Raw genomic sequence first — 21,480 nt, 5'->3', positions numbered from 1 at the left:
TATTTTGATACAAGCCCAAGAGGCAAAGCAAGAGAAAGATTCAATCTCTTACCCAAATCTGCAGTACTGAATTTAGCCACAAAACCACGATTTTCAGTAGAAGAACTTTTCACGAACACGACATAAAGAAAATTGTACACGGATGTTATAAATGGAGATATGTCTGTGCCACAATATTTTTTATTTTCAGGAGAACCCAAAATGGAACTGCTCCCAATCTAAGTAAAAAAGATATGTTCAAATTTATTTTGTTAGATATATATTTTGGAAAACTGCTCCAAGAATAACTATTTCTTAAATGTTTTTATTAATGTAGTAAAAATCAATTTTAGAACATTTAGTCAGTCCATGCCCATTAGCAGACACTCCCCATTCTTCTCAAACCCCAGCCCCAGGAAGCCACTAACCAACTTTCTCTCTCTATAGACTGCTTTTCTGGACATTTCAAATAAATGGAATTGTACAATATGTGGTCTTTGTGACTAGCTTCTTTCATTTAGCATGTTTTCAAAGTTCATCCATGTTGTAGCATGTGTCATTACATCATTCATTTTTAGTGCCACATAATATTCCACTGGATAGATATACCACATTCATCCATTCATCAGTTGATGGATATTCAGGTTGTTTCTACTTTTGGCTATTAGGAATAATGATTACAGTCATGCATGAACAAATTTTTATGTGGACATACATTTTCATTTCCCTTGGGTATATACCTAGGAGTGGAACTGCTGGATCAAATCACCACTCTATGTTTAGCTTTTTGAGGAACTGCCAAACATTTTCCCAAGTGGCTATACCATTTATATGCTCACCAGCAGTGTCTTTAAAAGGGTCCCAGGGTCCCAATTTCTCCACATCTTTGTCAGCACTTGTTATTACCTGACTTCTTGATTACAGCCATACTACTAGATGTGAAGCAGTTTATCTCATTGTAGTTTCATTTGTATTTTCCTGATGATTAGTGATGTTAAGCATTTTTTCATGCACTTATTGGCTATTTGCATATCTTCTCTGAAGAAATATATTTTCATATTCTTTGCCCATTTTTAAAGTTAGCTTATTTGTTTTTAATTTGGATGAAGTACAATTTTTCTATTTTTTCTTTTTTGTGTGTGCTTTTTATGTCATATTTAAGAAGGCATTGCCTAACCCAAGGTCATGAATACTTACTCCCATGTTTTCTCCTAAGAATTTCATGGATTTAGCTCCCACATTTAGGTCTATGATCCATTTTGAGTTAATTTTTGTATACAGTGTAAGGAAGGGGTCCAGTTTCATAGTTTTGCATGTGGATATTCAGCACCATTTGTTGAAAAAACCATATTTTCCCATTGAAATTTCTTGGCAGCCTTTTCAAAAACCAATGGCCATAAAGCTATGGATTTATTTCTGGATTTTCAATTCTGTTCCATTGTTCCGCATCTTTATCCTTAGTCAAATATCACACTGTCTTGACTACTGTGGCTTTGTTCTTAGTTTTGAAATTGGTAAGTGTGAGTCTTCCAATTTTGGTCTTCTTTTTCAAGAAGCGTTTGGTTATCTGGTTCCCTTGCATTTCCACATGAATTTTACAATCAGCTTGTGAATTTCTCCAAAAGGACTAGCTGGGATTTTGATAGGGATTAAATTGAATCTTTAGATAAATTTGGGGAGTATTGCCATCTTAACAACATTGTCTTCTATTCCATGAACATAAGATGGCTTTCCATTTATTTAGGTCTTCAATTTCCTTCAGTGATATTTTATATTTCAGAGTATATGTTTTACACATCTTTTTAAAGATGTATTCCTCTATGTTTATTCTTTTTTATGTTATTTTAAATGGAATTGTTTCCTTGATCTTATCTTCAAATTGCTCATTGCTAGTGTATAAAAAAGAAATGACTTTCACATTTTGATCTTGTATCCTGCAACTTACTGAATTTATTAGTTCTAACAGTTTGGGGGGTGTGTGTGTATTTGTTACGATTTTCTATATGAAAGATCATGTTACCTGTGAATAGAGATAGTTTTACTCCTTCTTTTTCATTGGGATACATTTTATTTCCTTTCCTTGCTTAATTGCCCTAGCTGGTATTCCCAGTATAATGTAGAAGAGAAGTGGTGAGAACAGACTTCTTTGTCTTTTTACTGACCACAGGGGCAAAGAATTTAGTGTCTCATCATTAAATATGATATTACCCATGGGTTTTATATAGATGCCGTTTATCATATGAAGGAAATTCCCTTCTATTCCTAGGTTGTTGAGTATTTTTATCATGAAGAAGTGCTGAATTTTGTCAAGTGCTTTTTCAGCATCTATTGAGGTAATCATGTGGTTTTTTCCTTTATTTTATTTTATATTAACTGATGTGTGGATGTATACCAACCCTGTATTCCTAGGATAAATCCCACTTGGTCATGGTGTATAATCCTTTCTATATGCTGCTGGATTCAGCTAGCTAGTATCTTGTTGAGGATTTTTGCTTCAACAAAAGATATTAGTCTGTACAAACTAGTTTTTCATGTCACTGATGTGAAGATAACATGAGATAATATTTTTAATAATATTCAACCAAAAACAAATACTCAAAGATGTTTTACTCTTACCTCAACATAATCTGTGTCACAGTGGGCAGAACTTCCAATTTCAAAGCTAGTGAAGTTGAGAAGAACTACTTGGCTCTGGGGTTGGTGGATGGTCCACCTACAGATCTTTTCTCCTGGATACACGTTAGGATAAAAGGGTGAGCGAATGACCCCTTCTCCAGTCAATTCCCCTCCACAAGCTGTAAATATGAAAAATGATAGTAGTGTTTGTCCAGAAATAAAAGATTCTTGCCCTCAATTTTATTGCAAAATCTAATTTTAGAAGGATAAATTGGAATGTGATCTTGCTATTAGAATTATTTCCTTGCCACTGGAGGACAGAAAATGACAAAATTACCTCAAGAAATTAAAAGGTTACAATCAGGCAAATTAGACATTTAAAAATTAAGGCCTAAGTTTTCTTACCAACTTGATAAAGAGCTCTGAAACTGGCTCTTACAACAGAAGCATCTATTTTAAGCCTAATCCAGATACTATTAGCAATGGATTTAATGTGAGAGAAGGTTTCATTGCCACAGACTTTTCCAAGTAAGGTTTCATCTTCTCGAACCTAAACAGAGGAATAAAATAAATCTTTAATCCTAATCAACAAAAGCACATCGGCAACGATAGCATTATTTGGAGATGAGGAAATGGCAGATTCAAAATGAGTTACAATTTAATTTGGGTTACATATTTATATTATATTTGAAAGTAGTCAGTGGATCATTTGTAGCACAGTGAAATAACACTAAAAACTGACAAAATCTTGAGTCGAAAAATATCCAAAAGCATAAGAATTTTTTAAATGTTCTCCTAATAATTTCTACAATGTCAAAGAGGAAATAAATTTACCATTTTGGACTATTTAGAAAACAGCCAAATATGAGAACACAACATCAAAGTACACAAGTTTCAGCCAAATCTGTAATCAGAGGAAGTCATAGACTAAACTGTTTTCATTATTGAAAGAAAGACAGACAGAAAAGTAGAAGAAAGAAAGAGAGAGAGAATAAAGGAGTCAACCTGAAAAATTGGAAAAAGGATTAAAATGACGAATAATACAGTAAAAATAAAAGAAAACCTTACAAACAAATACAAAAGAAATTAGAATTTATGAATATATTCAGGGACTGTTTCTTAAAGGAGGTTATAAAATCGGGGGGCCAACACACTTTAACTATACTCAGTTAGTTGTCTGTTTGCGAAAGTAGTTAGATAACACATTACTAACCCCCACCCTGTAGGTAACATCTCTCATACTTGGGTTGCCATGGTAACAGGTGCTTACATTTTTCAGGAACTGACAGCGGACTCCTTGTCCAGTTCAGGCCAGTTAAGACCACTGACTCATCACCCGGGCCTGAGTGAATGCCTGACAGGTGACCCTTTGAGGTTAGGGAGCCGAAAACTCCACCCTCAGATCATGCTAATGCCACCATTTTGTGAACATGCATCCTATGAAGAACCATGAAGCTTGACTACGCCTGCACAGATCACCAACTACCTCACTTTTCCCCACCTCCAATCTTCTATTCCCACACTTCAGACCACCCTGCTCCTCTATCCTATAAAAATCCCTAATCCCCACTTTAGGGGAGGCAGATCTGAGACTGATTCTCCCGTCTTTTCACTTGGCTGCCTTGTGAATAAACCATTTCTCTGCTGCAAACCTGTCATCTTGGTAATCGGCACACTGTGTGGCAGGCAAAATGAGCGGATCGGTAACAGTCGGGGGATGGAGATATAAAAGACATAACTTTGGCAATAAAGAAAAAAGAAAATAAGCACAAATACACAAAATTAAAAATGACAAATACTGAGGAATCTGTTTAATGTCATAATTCTATGTACAACTCTACTCCAATATAGTTGAATGTTTAAAATGGTTATTTCTAGAAAAAATATAAATTACTTAAATTATCTCAAGGGGAAGAAATATAAAATCTGAATAGACAATAAGCTATGGGTAAAACTTAAAACATTATCAAATAATTACTTTCCCCAAAAAAATTCCCAAAAGATGCTCTACCTGGTAAGTTATTTTAAACTTTGAAGGAACAGATAATTCCCATATATAATTTGTCCTAAGGCACCCTCAGACATAAACAATTCCCAGCTAGTTTTTCTCAGCACCATCCTACCAAATCCCAACACAGATAATACAAATGAAAACTATGAATTAATCTCATCTATTAATATAGATACAAAAATCCTAATCACAGTTCTAGAAAATGAATTCACTCCTTTGTTAGGTTTATATATGAAATCAAATATGAGAATAAAGGTAATGCTCGAATTGTTTGAAATTACAAATTATCAATTAAGCTCATCAATAAATCCAATAAGATAAACCATACATCTCCATAGATGTCCAAAAGTTTGTTAACATTCCTATTTATTGGAAGCAAAACTCTTAGAAAGTTAGAAGCAAAAGAAAATTTCCGGCATAGGATAAAGACCACCTGTTTTAAATCAGTGATCAATATCTTACAGTGTATTGGCCATGAGCACAATCTATGGAGTCGTATAGACCTGGGTTTAATTCCTACCTCTGTCACTTACAAACCTCCTTTAATAACCTTGAACAAGTTACTAAGTATAGGACTAGCTCAAGAGTTCTGGAATTAAATAGATAAGACAATAGTATGAATTCCTTAGCAAAATGCCTAGTAATAGAAAATGGGGACTAAAGAATAGCCATTGTTATTCTTGACATTTTTGATGTTGAAACACTAGAGGTTTCTCACCAAGATCAGGAATTATTCCATAGATATACTACTATTCCTGTAACATAGAATTATTTTGGAAGATCTAGCCACCCAAATGTTAAGCCATTCCTTCAGCTAACATTATCAACAAATGCCAGGGCCTGTGCCAGTGATAATGCTGTGAAAGACAGTCACTACTCACAAAGGACTTAACGTTAAGCAAGCACATTTTTTTTTCTTGCTGAGGAAGATTAGCCCTGAGCTAACATCTGTGCCTATCTTCTTCCACTTCATATGTGGGATGGTGCTACATCATGGCTTACAAGTAGTGTAGGTCCACGTCCGGGATCTGAAGTCATGAACCCAGGCTGCCGAAGTGGAAAGTACCAAACCAGACCACTACACCACAGGGCTGGCCCCAAGCAAGCATATTTTTTTAAAAGCATGAGTGTCCTGTTTGGGAAAGTGCAGGATTCTGTATTATTACTTAACACAACCATTCTCAGTAGGCACCACAATTAGGCATTTTGGAAATCTGTGAAGGCACTTTTTGTTTTTGTTTTAATTATTCACCCAATGGTGGTGGGGCGCTCTTGGCACTTAGTGGCTGGGGACTAAAGATGCTAAACAACCTGAAATGTGAGAGAGGGTCACACACAAGAATTATCCTATGTTCCGTGTGACCTTTGTAAAAGTGACAGTGCTGTTACTAAATGTAGAAGTTAGCTGTATTTTACCTACTAAACACAAAACTTTTTTCCCCAATTTTAACACACACTGGAATTTCCAGGATTACAATTAGAGTGTAAATTGAAAGAAGTTCTTTTTTTCCTCCTGGAAATCTGCCAACAGTTGGTCACCATTTCAGAAAATTCATCACCAACCTACACAGCCTTGTCAGCCTGTGTTTGTGCTGTGGCATCCACAGTGATTCAGGGAGCAAACGAATTACTACTTCATTCTGTTCCAAGCGCAGCTTCCCAGGCTTTTAACGTATTGAAATAAATACATATATATTTTTTACTTTGCTTTATTTCTCCTAAATCTTATGCTTATAACTTTATATATTTCTTCTTTTTTTGTTTGTTTGAAGAAGATTAGCCCTGAGCTAACCACCAATCCTCCTCTTTTTGGTGAGGAAGACTGGCCCTGAGCTAACATCTGTGCCCATCTTCCTCTACTTTATATGTGGGACACTTGCCACAGGATGGCTTGATAAGCAGTGCGTAGGTCCGCACCCAGGATCCGACCTGGTGAACCCCAGGCTGCCAAAGCGGAACACGCAAACTTAACCACTATACCACCGGGCTGGCCCCTAACTTTATATTTTTTAATGTAATGTGTGTAGTGAGGGTATGTCATCTATGAATTTCATTGCAGAATAGTGAAAGGGTGATATAAAAAGGTCTTAAAGTATAGAGAATCATTGACTTAACCAAAAACTCTGAACTCATCCAGGGGATTATGGAATATTTCTCAGTGGAAATAACCTTTAAGCTGAACTTGAAAGGTTATCCAGACCAAAGAGAATGGGCAGTAAAAGGAAAATTTTGAAAGTATGACAAAGCTGGTCGGGATATGGTAGCACTGTTACTCCCATCCATATCTGATGGAAGGATAAATTTCTGGGAAATAATTTGACAATATGTATGTATCAGGAGTCTTCAAAATGTTCATAGTTTTGGAGCCAGTAACTCCATTTTGAACATTCTAACATAAGGAAATCATTTGAGATACAGGCATAGACACACAAGGATTCACATTAAATTATGTTCTATAATAACGAGAATTGAAAATATTCCAAATGTCTAATAATAGGAGGGTGACTAAATTATGGTACAGCCATATGATGAGTCTTACACAGACATGAAAATCACATGCCTCTCCCCTGACTCATACCAAACTAGTTCCTTTCTAGGAGCTGTAACACAAATTTCACATACTGTAAAGCTATACTAAAGATCGCTCTAAATGAACAGCAAATTTCTGAGGAAAGACTGTATCGCCTTCAGCATCTAACATAGAACTTTGCAAAGAGCTATTTAACAAATGCCTGTGGATTCGTTAACTGTAAGGCATGGTATGATGGTTCCATTGTTGTTAGAGATGCAGACATAGACTGCAATTCTTGGAAACCGTAAAGCATAAAACACAGAGTAAGATATCTTCCTGCTCTCTAATCCTCCAGGGCTCCATTCGCTCCTGCTAAGATCGGAGGCTCTCTTTTCCATTTTGCCCATTAGAAGATGACAAGAAGGAAGAAAAACAGCCAAATAGCATCAGAGCAAACTAAGTGAGCCGTTCCCCTGGGCCTCACTAATGAAATTCAAGGACTTTAGCAAGGAGAAAGCAGCTGCAGTCCAAATGTTTTAAGAGGAACTTACAGGGCTCAAGGGCCCTAAACCTAGAAGGTACGATTGATTTTGGCTGTGTTCCTCTCTCTGTGGAAATGAAACCTTATTAATTCTGAAAGCCTATATTCTCCCTGGATCTCAGACATGGCAATACCTTAACCATAACGTATTTGAAAGAGATTTTCAACTAAAATTCATCAAATGCTCTAAAGTGATCCATATACTGCTGCAGCACATCCTGCATTCAATATTCGAGGACTTGTGATTTAGCACCCTCTTCTCCCACTCCAAGAAAAATCTCCTTCCTTTGTGCTCCTGCACTGAGATAGATTGTATTACTTTTCCTAATTATTCATGTCCCTCCTTATAAGAGGGCTGAAAGTCTCTGCTCATTGCCATGTGACTTGCAATGCCTCCCCGTGCAGAATTAATACTTACCCTTCCCAGTGACTATGGGCTTGGCCTAGGTCTTGCTGCTTCGCCCAGCAGAAAGTGAGCAGAAGCGAGGTACCAATTTCCAAGCATAAGTTTTGGGAGTCACTGTGTGATTCAACCATCTTTTACTTTCCCCTCTCACAAGCCCAAGAGCCTGGGTTCCAGGCAGAGATGGGACAAGGAACAGACCAGCAGAGCTGCCACTGACCCAAAACCAACATGTTAACATGAGCAAGGAATCAACGTACTTGTTGTAAGCCACAGAAATTTTTTGTTACTGTTTTTGATTTGTTTTATTGTTATTGCAGCAATAACTTAGAGAAAAACGACTCGCATTTGAACCTGGTTTGTATTAAGAAAGCGCTTTTTTTTCAAAGTTGGGTGAAGCCATGCCATGGTCACCTATAGAGGTGTCGCTCCAAATTCATTCTTTATAGTGGATCACATTTGCAAAGAAATGATAAGGACCACTTCAAAATTTTAATGTTCTGTGGACCACGCCCAGATTTTTCTTTGATTGCCTTATTCATCCAGCAAACACTGATTGTTTCAGGCCCAGAGACCCAATATATAACCTGTGATCCACAATTTTTGGCCAATGGAATAGCCCAGATGGCTTCTGACTTTTACATTCATCAGAGTGAACAAGTTCCCGAAGAGAAACTACTCATAAAAAATGAAAAATAAACAAACAGAGTTCTTATAAAGAAACTATTTCCTGTAGAGAGAGCTAAAATTAACTGGGCTGAAAAACACAGTTTATATGAAATTTTCAGTGTGAGATCTAGAGCCCAGTGAGAAGCAAGCTTTAACATCTGGAACAGATCAGGTCCTACAGCCACATCTTAATACGTGTGCTCATTTGTTTGTATCTGCTGTGTATGCAGATTTGTTTTGTATAATGATTTCAAAACTCTATTTAAGTATTACATTTTAATTCAAAGCAAACCAAATATGCCGGCACTTAGGCTTGGTCCAGCCAAGAGCTGAAAACAGGACCCGATCACACAGCAGTGTTTCACATGAGGCTTCTTGTGATGTGAACTTCAGGTTGAAATGCCCCTTAAGTAAGTGAAGACGTGATCCTGGAGACCAGCCTGGGTTAATCTGGGCACATAGGAGGGGGATGTGGCCTCACTCAAAAGGAGAGAATAAAGAGTGAGGGATAAGAGATGAGCGAAGCCACACAGGGACTAAAAATTTTCTGAGGTTATTAGCCTTCATTACTCATTATGATGTTTCATGATTTCATAGTTAAAATTTTAAAGCTTTTTATGCCCCATAAAACAGTGTCCCTTCTAATATCTCTATCAATAGAGTAATCCTTGATATCTCTAGCTATCCTTCACCTGATGTTTTTAAAATCTGCTTTTCTAAAATCAGGAATGTTTGTCTAGTATTACCTAGAAGTGTGTTCCCACGTGATTGCAAACTCCAGTGTGTCACCTTCTGCTCCCATCTCTTCTCCTCCCCATCATCATCATCAGAGCCATCATCGTGTTAACTGTTAGTGATCATTCACTGGTGTGCCAGGCGCTATGCTAAGCACAGTCTAATTGTTTCCCGTTTTGTTTAGCAAAGCTAAGTTATTTACCTCCATCTACAAAGTCCTACAAGATCCAGCTCCTGCCTAACTCTTGTTTGTCTCCTCCCCTCTTTTGTGATTCCAGCCACACTATTCTATTTCCATATCTTCAAGTGTTTTCTCGATTTGGTCTCTAGGCTATGTTGGCCCCTCTACCTTGAATCTTCCTTCTCTTTGCGTTGCTTGTTCCTGCTCATCTTCAGACTCAAAATGTGACATCCTTAGGGAAGCTAACTCTGACCATTCAACTAACGGCATCAGCCATTATTTTCTCTCATAGGACTGTTTCTGTCTTTCACGATACTCTTCCCAACTTGAAATTATGTAGATGTGTGCTTACTTGTTTAATATCTGTCTATTTTACACACCCATCCCCTAGCACAGAGCCTGGCATCTAAGTTGTTTGATAAATATTTGGAAAAAGAATAGATAAATGAATGAATGACCTCTTTTAGCTCTTCTGAGAAGATTCGTATTACTATTCCTATTACAGATGAGGAAACTGAGGCTTACTGATATTAAATATCGTGCCTTTAGTAAAACAGAGAGTTGAAGGCCTTTATCATGTTTGCACGCAATATTGTTTTCATGTCCATCAGAGAGTACTGGCCTCCCGCTCCATTTGCCCTAATAGTCTGTAGTGTTCTTAACTGATGCCCCTTCCATAGTGTCTTCTCACTCACTGTTCTCCATCTCACTTGTTCCATTGGTTTTGTGGTCTCCATGGGAACACACAACTCCTTCACATACAGGAAGAACCTACTTATACAACCTCTGGCAATTCCAAAACTAGGTGCTTCTACTGTCTCAGTCTTTTTCCTGGCTCCCACTACGCCAACCTATAGAATAATTTCACCTGAGCAATGGTATATTTTATCACTTCATTACAAAGCACCAGGATGGCCAAGTAATTGTGCAAAAACTGTATTGACCACAACAGAGCTAAGAAACTAACCAAATGTTTCTAGTCTCTGCCAAACCCCAAAGCCAATATGCTAAAGAGTGCAAACTATTGAACAGCTCCCCATTTCCTTTGTTTTCTGCCATCTCTGGAGAACTATTTCTCTGAACTAAAATTAATTTCAACATGCACTTAACTGGAAAACAATATGCTTCAGCCTACTGTGGTGCATTTGCTCGCTGCTGTTACATTCCAGCTTCAATTGTCACAGGTCTTATTCCTTCTCTGCGATTTGGGTTTATACCCTTAAGAATTACTGTGTGAATCACAGCCATGAGACTGACCAGCATGTCCCCTTGGGGTAAGAAGTAGGCGCAGTCAGACCAAAAGTCAAAGCCCTATCCCAGGCTGGAGCTGAATAGCTTCAATGCCTAATAAAGAGCAAAAGGAAGTCCTTTGTGAATTTGAATTCATCTAAAGACATGTGGAGAGGTGGGAATGCTGGGTAGGGCCAGCTGGGAGTGGTGGGGGTGGGGAATACAGGGAGGGAGAGAGGGAGGAAATGATAAAAGTTCCAGAGGGAACCCAGATCTTCAGGGTTCCAGCTTATTGTATTCTCCCACTCTCCCAATTTTTTGGTTCTTTCTTTAAAATCTTAAAGATTTTATCTGGAATTTGAGTTTCATCAGGTATCCCGCGTTTTGATATACCTCATTTTCTCTTTGTGATTTTTTACATTGTCTTTCATTTCATTCTCTATTTCCTTCCTTAATCCAGTAATTACGTAGGAGAGAGTTTATAGGTTTCCAAGTGGTTGGGCATTTTAAACTTTTTACTCAATAATTTCTAGTTGCACTGCATTGTAAAGAGATATGTGTACAATTTCTGCTTTGTGAATTTACTGGGATTGGTAAGAGATCTAAAATATGATTAATTTGTCATTCCATGACACTTATAGAATAGGTATACATTCCCTAGATTTCAGAAACCAAATTTAATGTAACTTACTTCTCCCCCTTATTAATTATAGTCTTCAGCTTTCCTATGCCATTGATTTTTGTTTGCTTTCCACTTCTGAGAAGGAACAGCTTCCCCACCAGCCCTCCTGTTTCCCCAGAAGGCACCACTCCTTCCCCTCCGCTTATCAGTCTCATAGTGTTGGCTTTCCACTGCCCCAAAGGCTGGGGGAGAGAGGACACAGAGGATTCGGAGCTGGTCAAGGAGATTTGGTGGGGTGAACAGTTCTATTCATTTCCTTCCACATCCCATTTCGAGCTCTGGCCTTAGCATTACAAAGGCTTCTGAAATAATTATTCAGCCTACTACTTGCATTCTCTGGGATTAAAAATTAAACTTTCATTACTACCTTATGTGTCCTTCACTCAGAGTTGAGAAGGCTTAAATCACTTATGAAATATTAATGAGAGGTGCTGCTTTTTATTCTGAAAAGAAGCTTCTGTCACATTCATTCAACTTTTCTATAGAATTTAAAAGCTCTCTCAGAAAAAAACAGATGAACTAATAGTTGATCTGTTCTTGCTATACTCATTCTTTTGCTACCAGTCACATAACATCACCCATGGGCAATGTGTGTTTGTGGAAATAGAAAGTTTAGTTGAGAGAGATCTATAAATCTAAGAATTAATATATAAATGTATGCTTCCCGTTAAAAAAAAAAAAAAAGGAAAAGAAAGATATGCTACACTGGTTCTGGGCAATACCACATTTATTATCTTTTGTAGTTAAACTTTATTCTCAAATAAATGTCTACGGAGCTCTCTTTCAAAACCACACTGTACATAAAAGAGATCCATCAGGCAATGGTATCTTAATCTTCATTTAAAGGATATATTCACACGGCAACAAGGCATCCGGACCCACATAATGAAGAGATCGGGGATTCCTAGGAGTGCAGCCATTCCCACTCAGAAGAAAATTCCCTATTGTCATTCTCCCACATCTCTTTAGAATTCCCTCTCTGTTCACTCTTTCCAAAATTTTGGGTTGTCTTCTCTTATAAATTGAGTCAGTAAATGGCAAAGTCATCTCCCCTCCAAAACATTGATGTATCTGAAATATTATCACTGGGTTTTTTTTTTTTTTTTATTCCTTTGTCTAAACATTTCACTTTTTAGGTATACCTTTTAAAAATGAAACCACCATTTTGGGGAGTAATATATTGAGTCATAACAATGTCATTTGAATTTGATTCCAGTATCACTTTCTTTCATGCCCACTGTCTAAAGGACATAAAAAGTAAGTGTAATTTTTAAAACATGGGCTTACTTCATAAATTTTCCCAATAGATAGATATGATTTAATGGCAAGAACGTTAATCTGATCAATATACATCTATCTAGAATCCTATGTAGGTACATCTAAATCCTATTCTGAGTTTGACCTTTGTGACCTCAATTTCCTCATTTGTAGAATTAAGGATCTAGATTAGATGACCTCTGAGGCCACTGCTGGTGCTAAAATTCTACAAAGCAATTGGTTGTATTCCTTTAGGATCGTCAAAGCTATAACAGGGAAGTCTGTTTTGTCCATGGAGGGAAATTTGATAAAGACTCTGTGGGTGTATGTGCACATCAGAATGTTGGTCCTTCAATGGCCAGCCATGAAGGGGTCTCATCGTCTATCTCTGAACTGATAAGTTCAAAGCAGGAGTTGGAAACTTAGCCTGGGAAAACCTTGCATTTATAGAATGTTTTTAATTCTTCAAGTTTTTTTTTTTATGATTCATTTCCTTGATTTATCATTGCAAAGGTTGGAGGAATAGGTAAGGCATCTTTTGGAAGTAGGAACTGAAGCATCAGATAAAGAATTGCCCAAGATTATACAGTCACCAAATGACTGAACTAGAATGAGAACTTACATGAATTGACTCTAATCCCATTCTGGCTACAAAATATTCTGCCATTCTGTTCATCAAAGTTAAATCTTTCAATGCTAGTTTTATGAATTTTTTTTTCTGTTAACTTTTCAGAACAATTCAGCAGAGTTCACGTAACTCTTTATTGAAGTTCAATTAGCGTGTACTGCAAAGCCACAGAGGACAGGTCATTCCAGATGCTCTGATGGGCATTAGAGCCACCATAAAGAATCCGTTAGAAAGGTACTCAGATTTCCCTGAAAATTAAAGTTACGTTTTTGCCTATCTGAGAAGAGTATCATGCCTGGTTCCATGTTACAGTCCTGTGACCAGGAAGCCAGGTATGGAATTGGGAAATTCACGAGAGCTTCCTCTTTAGGGAAGGTGAGCCAGCTCTGGTCGTTGTAGCTACACTATTGCATTTCTGTTCTTATCAGAGAACAGTAGAACTGGAACTACTACATTCAGTTCCCAGCTCCACCGGTCCCCAGACAAGTAACCACGGCAAGTGACAATTTCTCTGGGCTCCAGTTTCCTAATATCGAAATAGGAATAATAATGGTTGGGGTGAAGGTTCAATGAGTTACCTTATGTAAAGCAGGTACTGTATCCCAACAGGCTATAAGGAGACAGTAACCATCCTATGCATTTATTATCGGATTTTAAAGTCTTAGACTAGCACCCTCACTACACAGTAAACACTCTCTATGTGTGAGCTATTTTTACTATTCTCAAAGTAAAAATACAGATGTTGGAAATTTAATTTTTATTTACATAAAAATATCTAATATTGCTGCATAGTGTAAAACTGACGTATTTTATGAGAGACTTTAGAAAACACAAACTGAGTGAATATACACATTCACCTCACCATCTGAGATAAAAATCTCTGGATTAAAAAAGATTTTGCTGTGGTGCCATGGTCAATGCCTTTCTTCATTTTTCAGCTAAGTCCAGATCTTATGCTAAAATTTTATGCTTACTCTCTCCACATGCGACAGAGGGAAGAGGGCAAAAGGCTACATAGGTTTTTCCTGGAAAAACAAATTGGTCTAATTTACATGAACAAACAAAATTGACAGTGCCTCTCTGAGTTTATATACAATGATTGTGCCCCACAAAAAGGGTTTTGTTTCTCTTGCTCAACACTTTAATTTGTGGCTTGGCTAATCACTAAGCAAAAATAATACCAGACCAGGCAAACAAAAGTGGCTTTTTTGTTTCAGATATTCTTATTACAACCATTACACACACTTAAATCAGAGTTGAAGTTTTCTGAAGTTGAGCAAGCAGAACCAATGAAGGAAAAAAAACCTAAACTCTAAAACAAGAATTATCCAGTGTTTAACTTAACTCTCTGCCACTGACTAGCTAGCTCACCTGGGCAAATCCTTTTACTTCTCTAGGTTGAGTTCCCTCACAAATAAAATTGTCCGGGACAAGCTCGGAAATCCATATCCTATTAGTCAATCCTACTAGTCCTACGTATTTCCATTCTCCTTGATGATTAGGGCTCAGTTTCATAGCTTGTAATCTAGCATTATTACGAGCTTCTAGTCTCAGCTTTCATTTTCGTCCTTTGCTGTTCCATGAACAATCTCCTGTTCCACCATCTGTAGATCTATTTTTTGGCAAATTCTCTCCTACTCTCTGGAACAGTTGTTCTCAGACTCTAGCTTGCATCAGGATCACCTGGGGAGAGGGGAGTCTGTTAAAACACAAATTGCTGAGCCTACTCCTAGAGGTTCTGATTCAGCAGGTGTGGGGTAGGGTACAGAATTGCATTTCTAACATCCAAATCATCGAGGTGATCTGGATGCTTCTGGCACAACAACCATTTGAAGACCACTGCTCTACAGAGTATAAAAATGTTGATAAACATCATCTAAGGGCCACTGAGTAGTAAAAGTTACCTCAATGTAACTCTGAGAACAGCCACTCTGGCCTTCCAGCTCCACATGAGTGAAGTTGACCTGTATTTGTTCTCCCAGGGGCTGCTTTATAATATAGACGCATTGTCTGTTGCGAGTGAAAGGTCCAGACAAGTCAGCAGAGAGAAGACCCTCTGCATCTGTGTGGTTCCCTCCACAAGGCAGATCCGCTAAAGAGAACAGGGAAGAGAAGGCAAAGGTCATGTGGATGTCCATTCCTCTGGCTCCCAGGCATTAAACACAGTTTTTAAAAATTCACTCACACCTGCATACACACACAGACACAATCATATACCCACTTTATTCACCCTGTATAGGCTTGTACCTCTACTTATAAGATTTTCAGTTTAATGCGTATTTATGGGACATCCATGTAGTGACTAAAGGAACAGATGTAGAAGTGTGTGATCTAACTTCCAATCTAACATCCTCTCCTATAAATTGCTTTTTAAAGACACGTATGCTCTCCTTCAGTCCAAAAAGATTCGAGGCAGTTCATAAAATGCACATAAAATAAAATATATAACTAGAAAAATGAATCAGATTAAAGGACTAATGAATACAGAATAGCAAGATGTGGTCAGGGGACAGTTGATATGCACAGAAAACAGGTGTGGACTACACAAATGACAGAAGGTCAGCTGCGGATTCAGCCAGAAGCCAAAGTAACTGGAGAAAGGGGACCAGCGAAAAGATGTTCATTGTTATTCTTCATGATATCGAGACATAAAAGGTGTTTTTCCTGTTAATTCTCATCATGGCACGATGATGTAATGTTAAGAAAAAAATCCTTTACAGGCCTAAAATAAAAATTATGGAGCATTTCATTGTTTTTTGTTAGTTTGTTTTAAAGTATCAGTGCAAGTTAAAGGCATGATAGCTGTAAAATCTGATATATCTCAAGATAGATTGCATTTCTCTCATGAACAACATCTCTCACAACAAAACATTGAATAACCGCTAGAGAACTGATGTCTGAATTATTTACTTTAAGATGCATCACACATATCTACCATAGCATGGATCCCATAATTTAGGGATCAAGGGGTATTGTAGCATTAATAATAGAACATTGGGAAGATAGAGAAAAAATCTGGAGCCATGAGAGAAACATTTATAAAGACATGTTATTAGTCTAAGTCAGTCAATCATCTGCAGCCTCACATTAAAATGTAAAACAGCTATAAGCATGGCACTACCCTTCACATCCATATACAGCTCTCAATTATCAGGTTACTTACAAGGCGATGTTAAGTAGGTGATATGGAAGCCTTGGTCATTAATCTGGTTGTCAGAATGGAAATGAACTCTGGCAAAGGGCCCTGTAGTCTGCAGTGGTGGGACAGAGAATGTGGTGCAGAATTTCCCAAGAACAGGGTCCTGATACAAAGGACCATCACGAATCTAAAACAAAAGAATGAACCATTAAGCTCGAAGTGGTCAGATTTTAACAAACCCAGTTCCTTTTGAACATTAACTTCAGAAAACTCATCATTTAAAAGTGTGGCTCTGGGAGGTTTTCGTATCACGTCTACATCTAACACACATTTGGGGTTCAGTAAAGGGAACCGCCTTCTCCCATCATCCCTGATGCCTTATCCTCTGTCTGAGTTGTGATTCCCAGGCTAAATGTATGCTTTGAATGTTTCTCATGAATTTTTCTCAATGTTTTCCTTCCAAGTTTCCCCCTCCCCTACCCTGCAAGATGTTTGTTTTGAAATAATGAATTTCTAGCGATCTAGGAGAAGAAAATGAATATATGCAAAGAGAGAAGAAGAAGGAATGCCAACTGATTCACAACTTGGTCTAGGTATTCAGAGGATCAGAGGTGAAAAATGAGGTGAAGTCAGGTTAGATGCAACATAAAGAGTTTAATGATTTTAAAAAGTGCAACTTTAATAGTAACTAAGTACTGAAATAATGATGATATGACCTTACAAATTCTTTTTAGTTGTTCACTTTTAATCTGTTAAATAATCATGCAACCTCGTCATAATTCTGTTGTAACCGTGAATTCTGTACTATATAGAACACCAAGCCATCAAGGAACTAAATGATATTTTAATATGACCAACTTTGTCTACTCAAATTAGTTTTTCTATTGGCAGCAAAACTTTAAAGCAGCATTACTTTATTCCTATATTTAGCTAGTCCCTGAAATATTGTTGAGAAATGAGAGGCATTTCAGTATTATCAGAATGATTGATACTTTCTATTATACATGTAGGCCGGAACTAATCCGTAGAAATGAAAAAAATGCCTCTAATTTTAATTTCATGGAATTTATTGAAATTAATTTCAAGAAAATTCACTTTAATGTCAACAATTAAAAAATTTTCCTGCCAAAATTTTCCAGGGAGAGGTAGATCTTCAGTCATTCCCAAAGGTTTCAAGGCCATTACAAGTGCTTAATTACTAATGACTTTAACTTGTGAAGTCCCTGTTTGACAGCCGCACCCTCATCCTTTATGAATAATTCCACAGGACTGTGTTCTTCCCTAATGGACTTGGAAAAGCATATTGTCTTTTATCACTACTGCAAGGTGTACTGAGATTTATGGTGATAAGACAAGAGCAACATAAGAACTCAATCTTCTCAATGATCTTTTCAGTCTACAAATGGAGCACAACGTGGTATACCTATATGCTTATGGCATTAAATATACAGCCTTTTTTCCTCTTCCATACTTTGATCTTTTACTAATGGTAAGTAGAAGGGACACAGGTTGACTCCTCTCCTCCCAGTGATTATTATCAATATATTTCAGGGAGCCTCACCCTTCAGCAATCCACTTCAACACAATCGCTATTAAGTTATTTTTCTTCATGGAACACTATAAGGCAACTTGTGAAACACCTTAATAATTTATCCCAGAGAACTGAAGGTTTGAATCTGCATTGGAGAAGATAGCTGTTAATGACTGTTTATTTCATTAATTCCGCTATTCCCATGGTAGGGGACTAGGCTGACAGGAAATGACAGGGGAAGGCAAGGCAGTCTGTTTCCCAGATTCAAATGGAACCCAGAAGAAGCAAGAGCTGGCATGATTAAGAACAGGAAGACAGAGAGGCTTAGACACTGGCTGCCCATTGAAAAATACATGCAACATGTGCTAAAAAATTGTGGTCATCTTCGTGCATCACCAACCATAGTTCCCTGAGTCCTAATCATGTTGGGGTAAGTTCTATCTGAATACAATTGTATACCTCAAGATAATCTTTGCTGCAATCTTCATGGTGCTCCAGACTCAGGGTCCCAAAAGTAAATGTTATCAGGAGGTCAGGACTGGTTATAACTTTCCAGACACAGTCTCTTCCGGGGGGATAGTTTCCAGGATATCCCGGAGACGTAAGAGAACCGTAAGTACCAGTCAGTACACCTCCACACTCTAAAATAAGAGGAAAAAATAACTTTACCTTTGTACACAAGTTATAGTTTATGTAGAATTATTGCAGCCTTTACTGTAAGAAGACAAGCTTCATTTAAATAACTATGTGCAGTTTGGGACACTCTCATAAATTAAACAAGACTTTCAGCTTTCCGATTTGATAAAATTATAAATCAAGGAGTACCAGTTGATAAATAAATGAATCACCACGCATTGAGCTCTGTGCTTATCAGGCGTCACACAGAGATGTGATTCAAAATACGGTGCTGAACTGTCCGAGGGATGACTAACGGGATGATAGTCATTTTTTTCACTTTCAGAGAGATTAATTTCTGTATATTATCTCAAAAAATTCTGGAACTTCTGTCAGCCCCTAGGTCTTTCAACAAACCAGGTCATTTATACATTAGAATAGTTAATCGCTACATAACTTTCATTTGAGACGGTTTCTTAACACTATGATATAGTTAAACCATTCATTTTATAAATGAGGAAACTCAAAGATCTATGGTGGTTGAGCCACCTGCCCGGGAGTGGGGTACGTGAGGGACCGGGCCAGGCTTTCCCCAACCTTCTCCACTACCACCTCCATTGCACGCCACCAGCCCCTAAAGTTGTATGTCAGTGACTGCAAGAATCTTTTCTTTATTAATACCCACATTTATTTAACAAAGAATCTGTCATGGCTTATAAGATCGAAAACTAGAAATACTAAAGAAAAATCTAGGCTGCAGTAAATACAAATTAAAGAAAAAAATTAAACAAGGTGATATTTCAGATACGTAAGATATGATAATTACACAGCTACGCAGGTTATTCAAACAAAAAGTTTGCTGCCAAGGCAAAAAGTGAAACAAATTAGTTACAATTCTCACTGTCCCTAATGAGAAAACATCTAAACTGCTCAGAGGAAGAGAAATTTTCTAAAACTTACTACTTAAAAAGTTATCATATTGGTAAATGAATTAAAATGCCCCCCAAAAATTAAAACACCATAAGCAAAGTAAAATGTTAAAGATAAACTGAGAAAAATGCAATGTGTAATACAAAGAGTTAATATACCTAATATGTGAAAGCTTCTAAGAAGAATAGAAACAGAGTGCATTGAAAAAAATTCAAATATCCTTTATTTATATGAAAAGATGTTCAATCTCACTCATAATAAGGGAGATACAAATACAAATTTCAGTGAGACACCATTTCTCACCTCTCAGAATGATAAAAATCCAGAATTTTGAAAACAAGTTACTGGTGAGGCTGTGTGGAAACAGGTGCTCTTATACTTTGCTGATGAGAATGCAAAATGGTACAACTCCTACAGAAGAAATTGTGGCAATATCAAGCCAAAACTTAGGCATTTATTTTTTTGACCAAGCAATCTTATTTTTAGAAATCTTTTCCAAAGATACATTGGCAAAAATGCAGTAAGACAAATTCACAAGGCACTTTGTTGCAATACAATTGGGAATTCCAAAAAACTGCAAACAAGCCAAATATCCATAGACTACTGATTGAATGGACAATGACACAGCGACATAATGGCACACTATGCTCTAGTTATGAGTAATTTCCAGGATATATAAAGTGAAAAAGTAAACAATAAACCAGTGTCTATTGTTTGCTACCTTTTATCTAAGAGAGGGAAAAACATGGTTATATGTGATTATTTGTTTATATTTTTAAAATGGAAGGATAAATCTAAAACTAATAAAAATTGTTATCTATGGAAGAAGAAAGGAACAAGGTGGAGGGGAGAAGGATGGAAGCTGGACTTCTCTAAACCAAACGTGCATTTTGATTTCATTTTGTAAGTATGAATGTGTTTTACAACATTGTAAAGGAAAATTCAATAAAAATGAAAAAATTCTTTCAAATCACAAGCAAAATGAAATAACTATGTTGATCTAATAGCTTAACAATGAGTAGAAATATTCTGAGACTTTAAAACACTTTAATTTGACTATACAGCCCAAGAGAAATATATCTTCAGTACAAAAAGAACATCCAAGAAACATTAAATGGTTTTAAGTTATCATATTATTAGTAACAATATTAGTAGCAACAAAATATTATTATTTTGAAAATTTGTACAGCAGGATTAAGTACATAGGTAATCAAGATTTTTAGTGTAAAAGAAAAGAGGTACAAATACAAAATTAAAAAGCCTGTAATTCAACATGCCAATATAATGAAAGATCACAAGAATATATGGTATATTTTTTCTTTAAAAATAATAAAAGTATTTTCTAGTTTTTTCCATCAAAAGATTTAGATTCTTTGACTGATCTAGTAGCAATAGCCACTCCTAGCACCCAGTTTGTGGGATCTGAGTACCATTTCCCATTAAATGAGTCAGAACTCTTTAGAGAAATAATTGATTCCAGTCTTGAGACAGTAGATGTATAAGAGGCTGGAACGTCTTTCAGAGCAGAAAGCAAGGAAGCTTTCAAAGGTAACTGTAGTTGGGTCAAAGAGGCTCAGAAACTAATTTGAGAATTTCCCCACTCAGCATATATGGAACAATTTAACATAAAAAAAATTCTAGAACAGATTAAAATATATCAAATATGATAAAATATGACTTCATAGACATCAAAAACAAAATCAAGAGGAATAATAGCTAATTGATCATTTTGGAAAAAGCTAGAGAACCAATCATTAATCTGAATACTGGAAAAAAAGGGAAAGAATCAAGTATTTATTCTCCTTTTCCTATAAGATCTAT

General features: G+C 36.8%; 1 protein-coding gene across 1 annotated transcript in view; it reads right to left on the bottom strand.

The window, feature by feature from the left end:
• The window catches only part of CUBN (cubilin), a 256,171-nt gene that overhangs the window by 206,377 nt on the left and 28,314 nt on the right, over positions 1 to 21,480 (bottom strand). Inside the window, exons 15-20 of the mRNA XM_044762035.2 lie at positions 18,574 to 18,755; positions 16,608 to 16,770; positions 15,349 to 15,536; positions 3,001 to 3,145; positions 2,596 to 2,774; positions 53 to 218 (exon numbers count right to left, since the gene is read on the bottom strand). Coding sequence (XP_044617970.2) covers positions 53 to 218; positions 2,596 to 2,774; positions 3,001 to 3,145; positions 15,349 to 15,536; positions 16,608 to 16,770; positions 18,574 to 18,755 — 1,023 coding nt within the window. The remainder of the gene's footprint in view (positions 1 to 52; positions 219 to 2,595; positions 2,775 to 3,000; positions 3,146 to 15,348; positions 15,537 to 16,607; positions 16,771 to 18,573; positions 18,756 to 21,480) is intronic.

This window comes from Equus asinus, chromosome 29 (assembly GCF_041296235.1).
Source record: "Equus asinus isolate D_3611 breed Donkey chromosome 29, EquAss-T2T_v2, whole genome shotgun sequence".
NCBI lineage: Eukaryota > Metazoa > Chordata > Mammalia > Perissodactyla > Equidae > Equus > Equus asinus.
The sequence above is the reverse complement of the archived record's forward strand: the minus strand, read 5'-3'. Positions and strand labels throughout refer to the sequence as shown.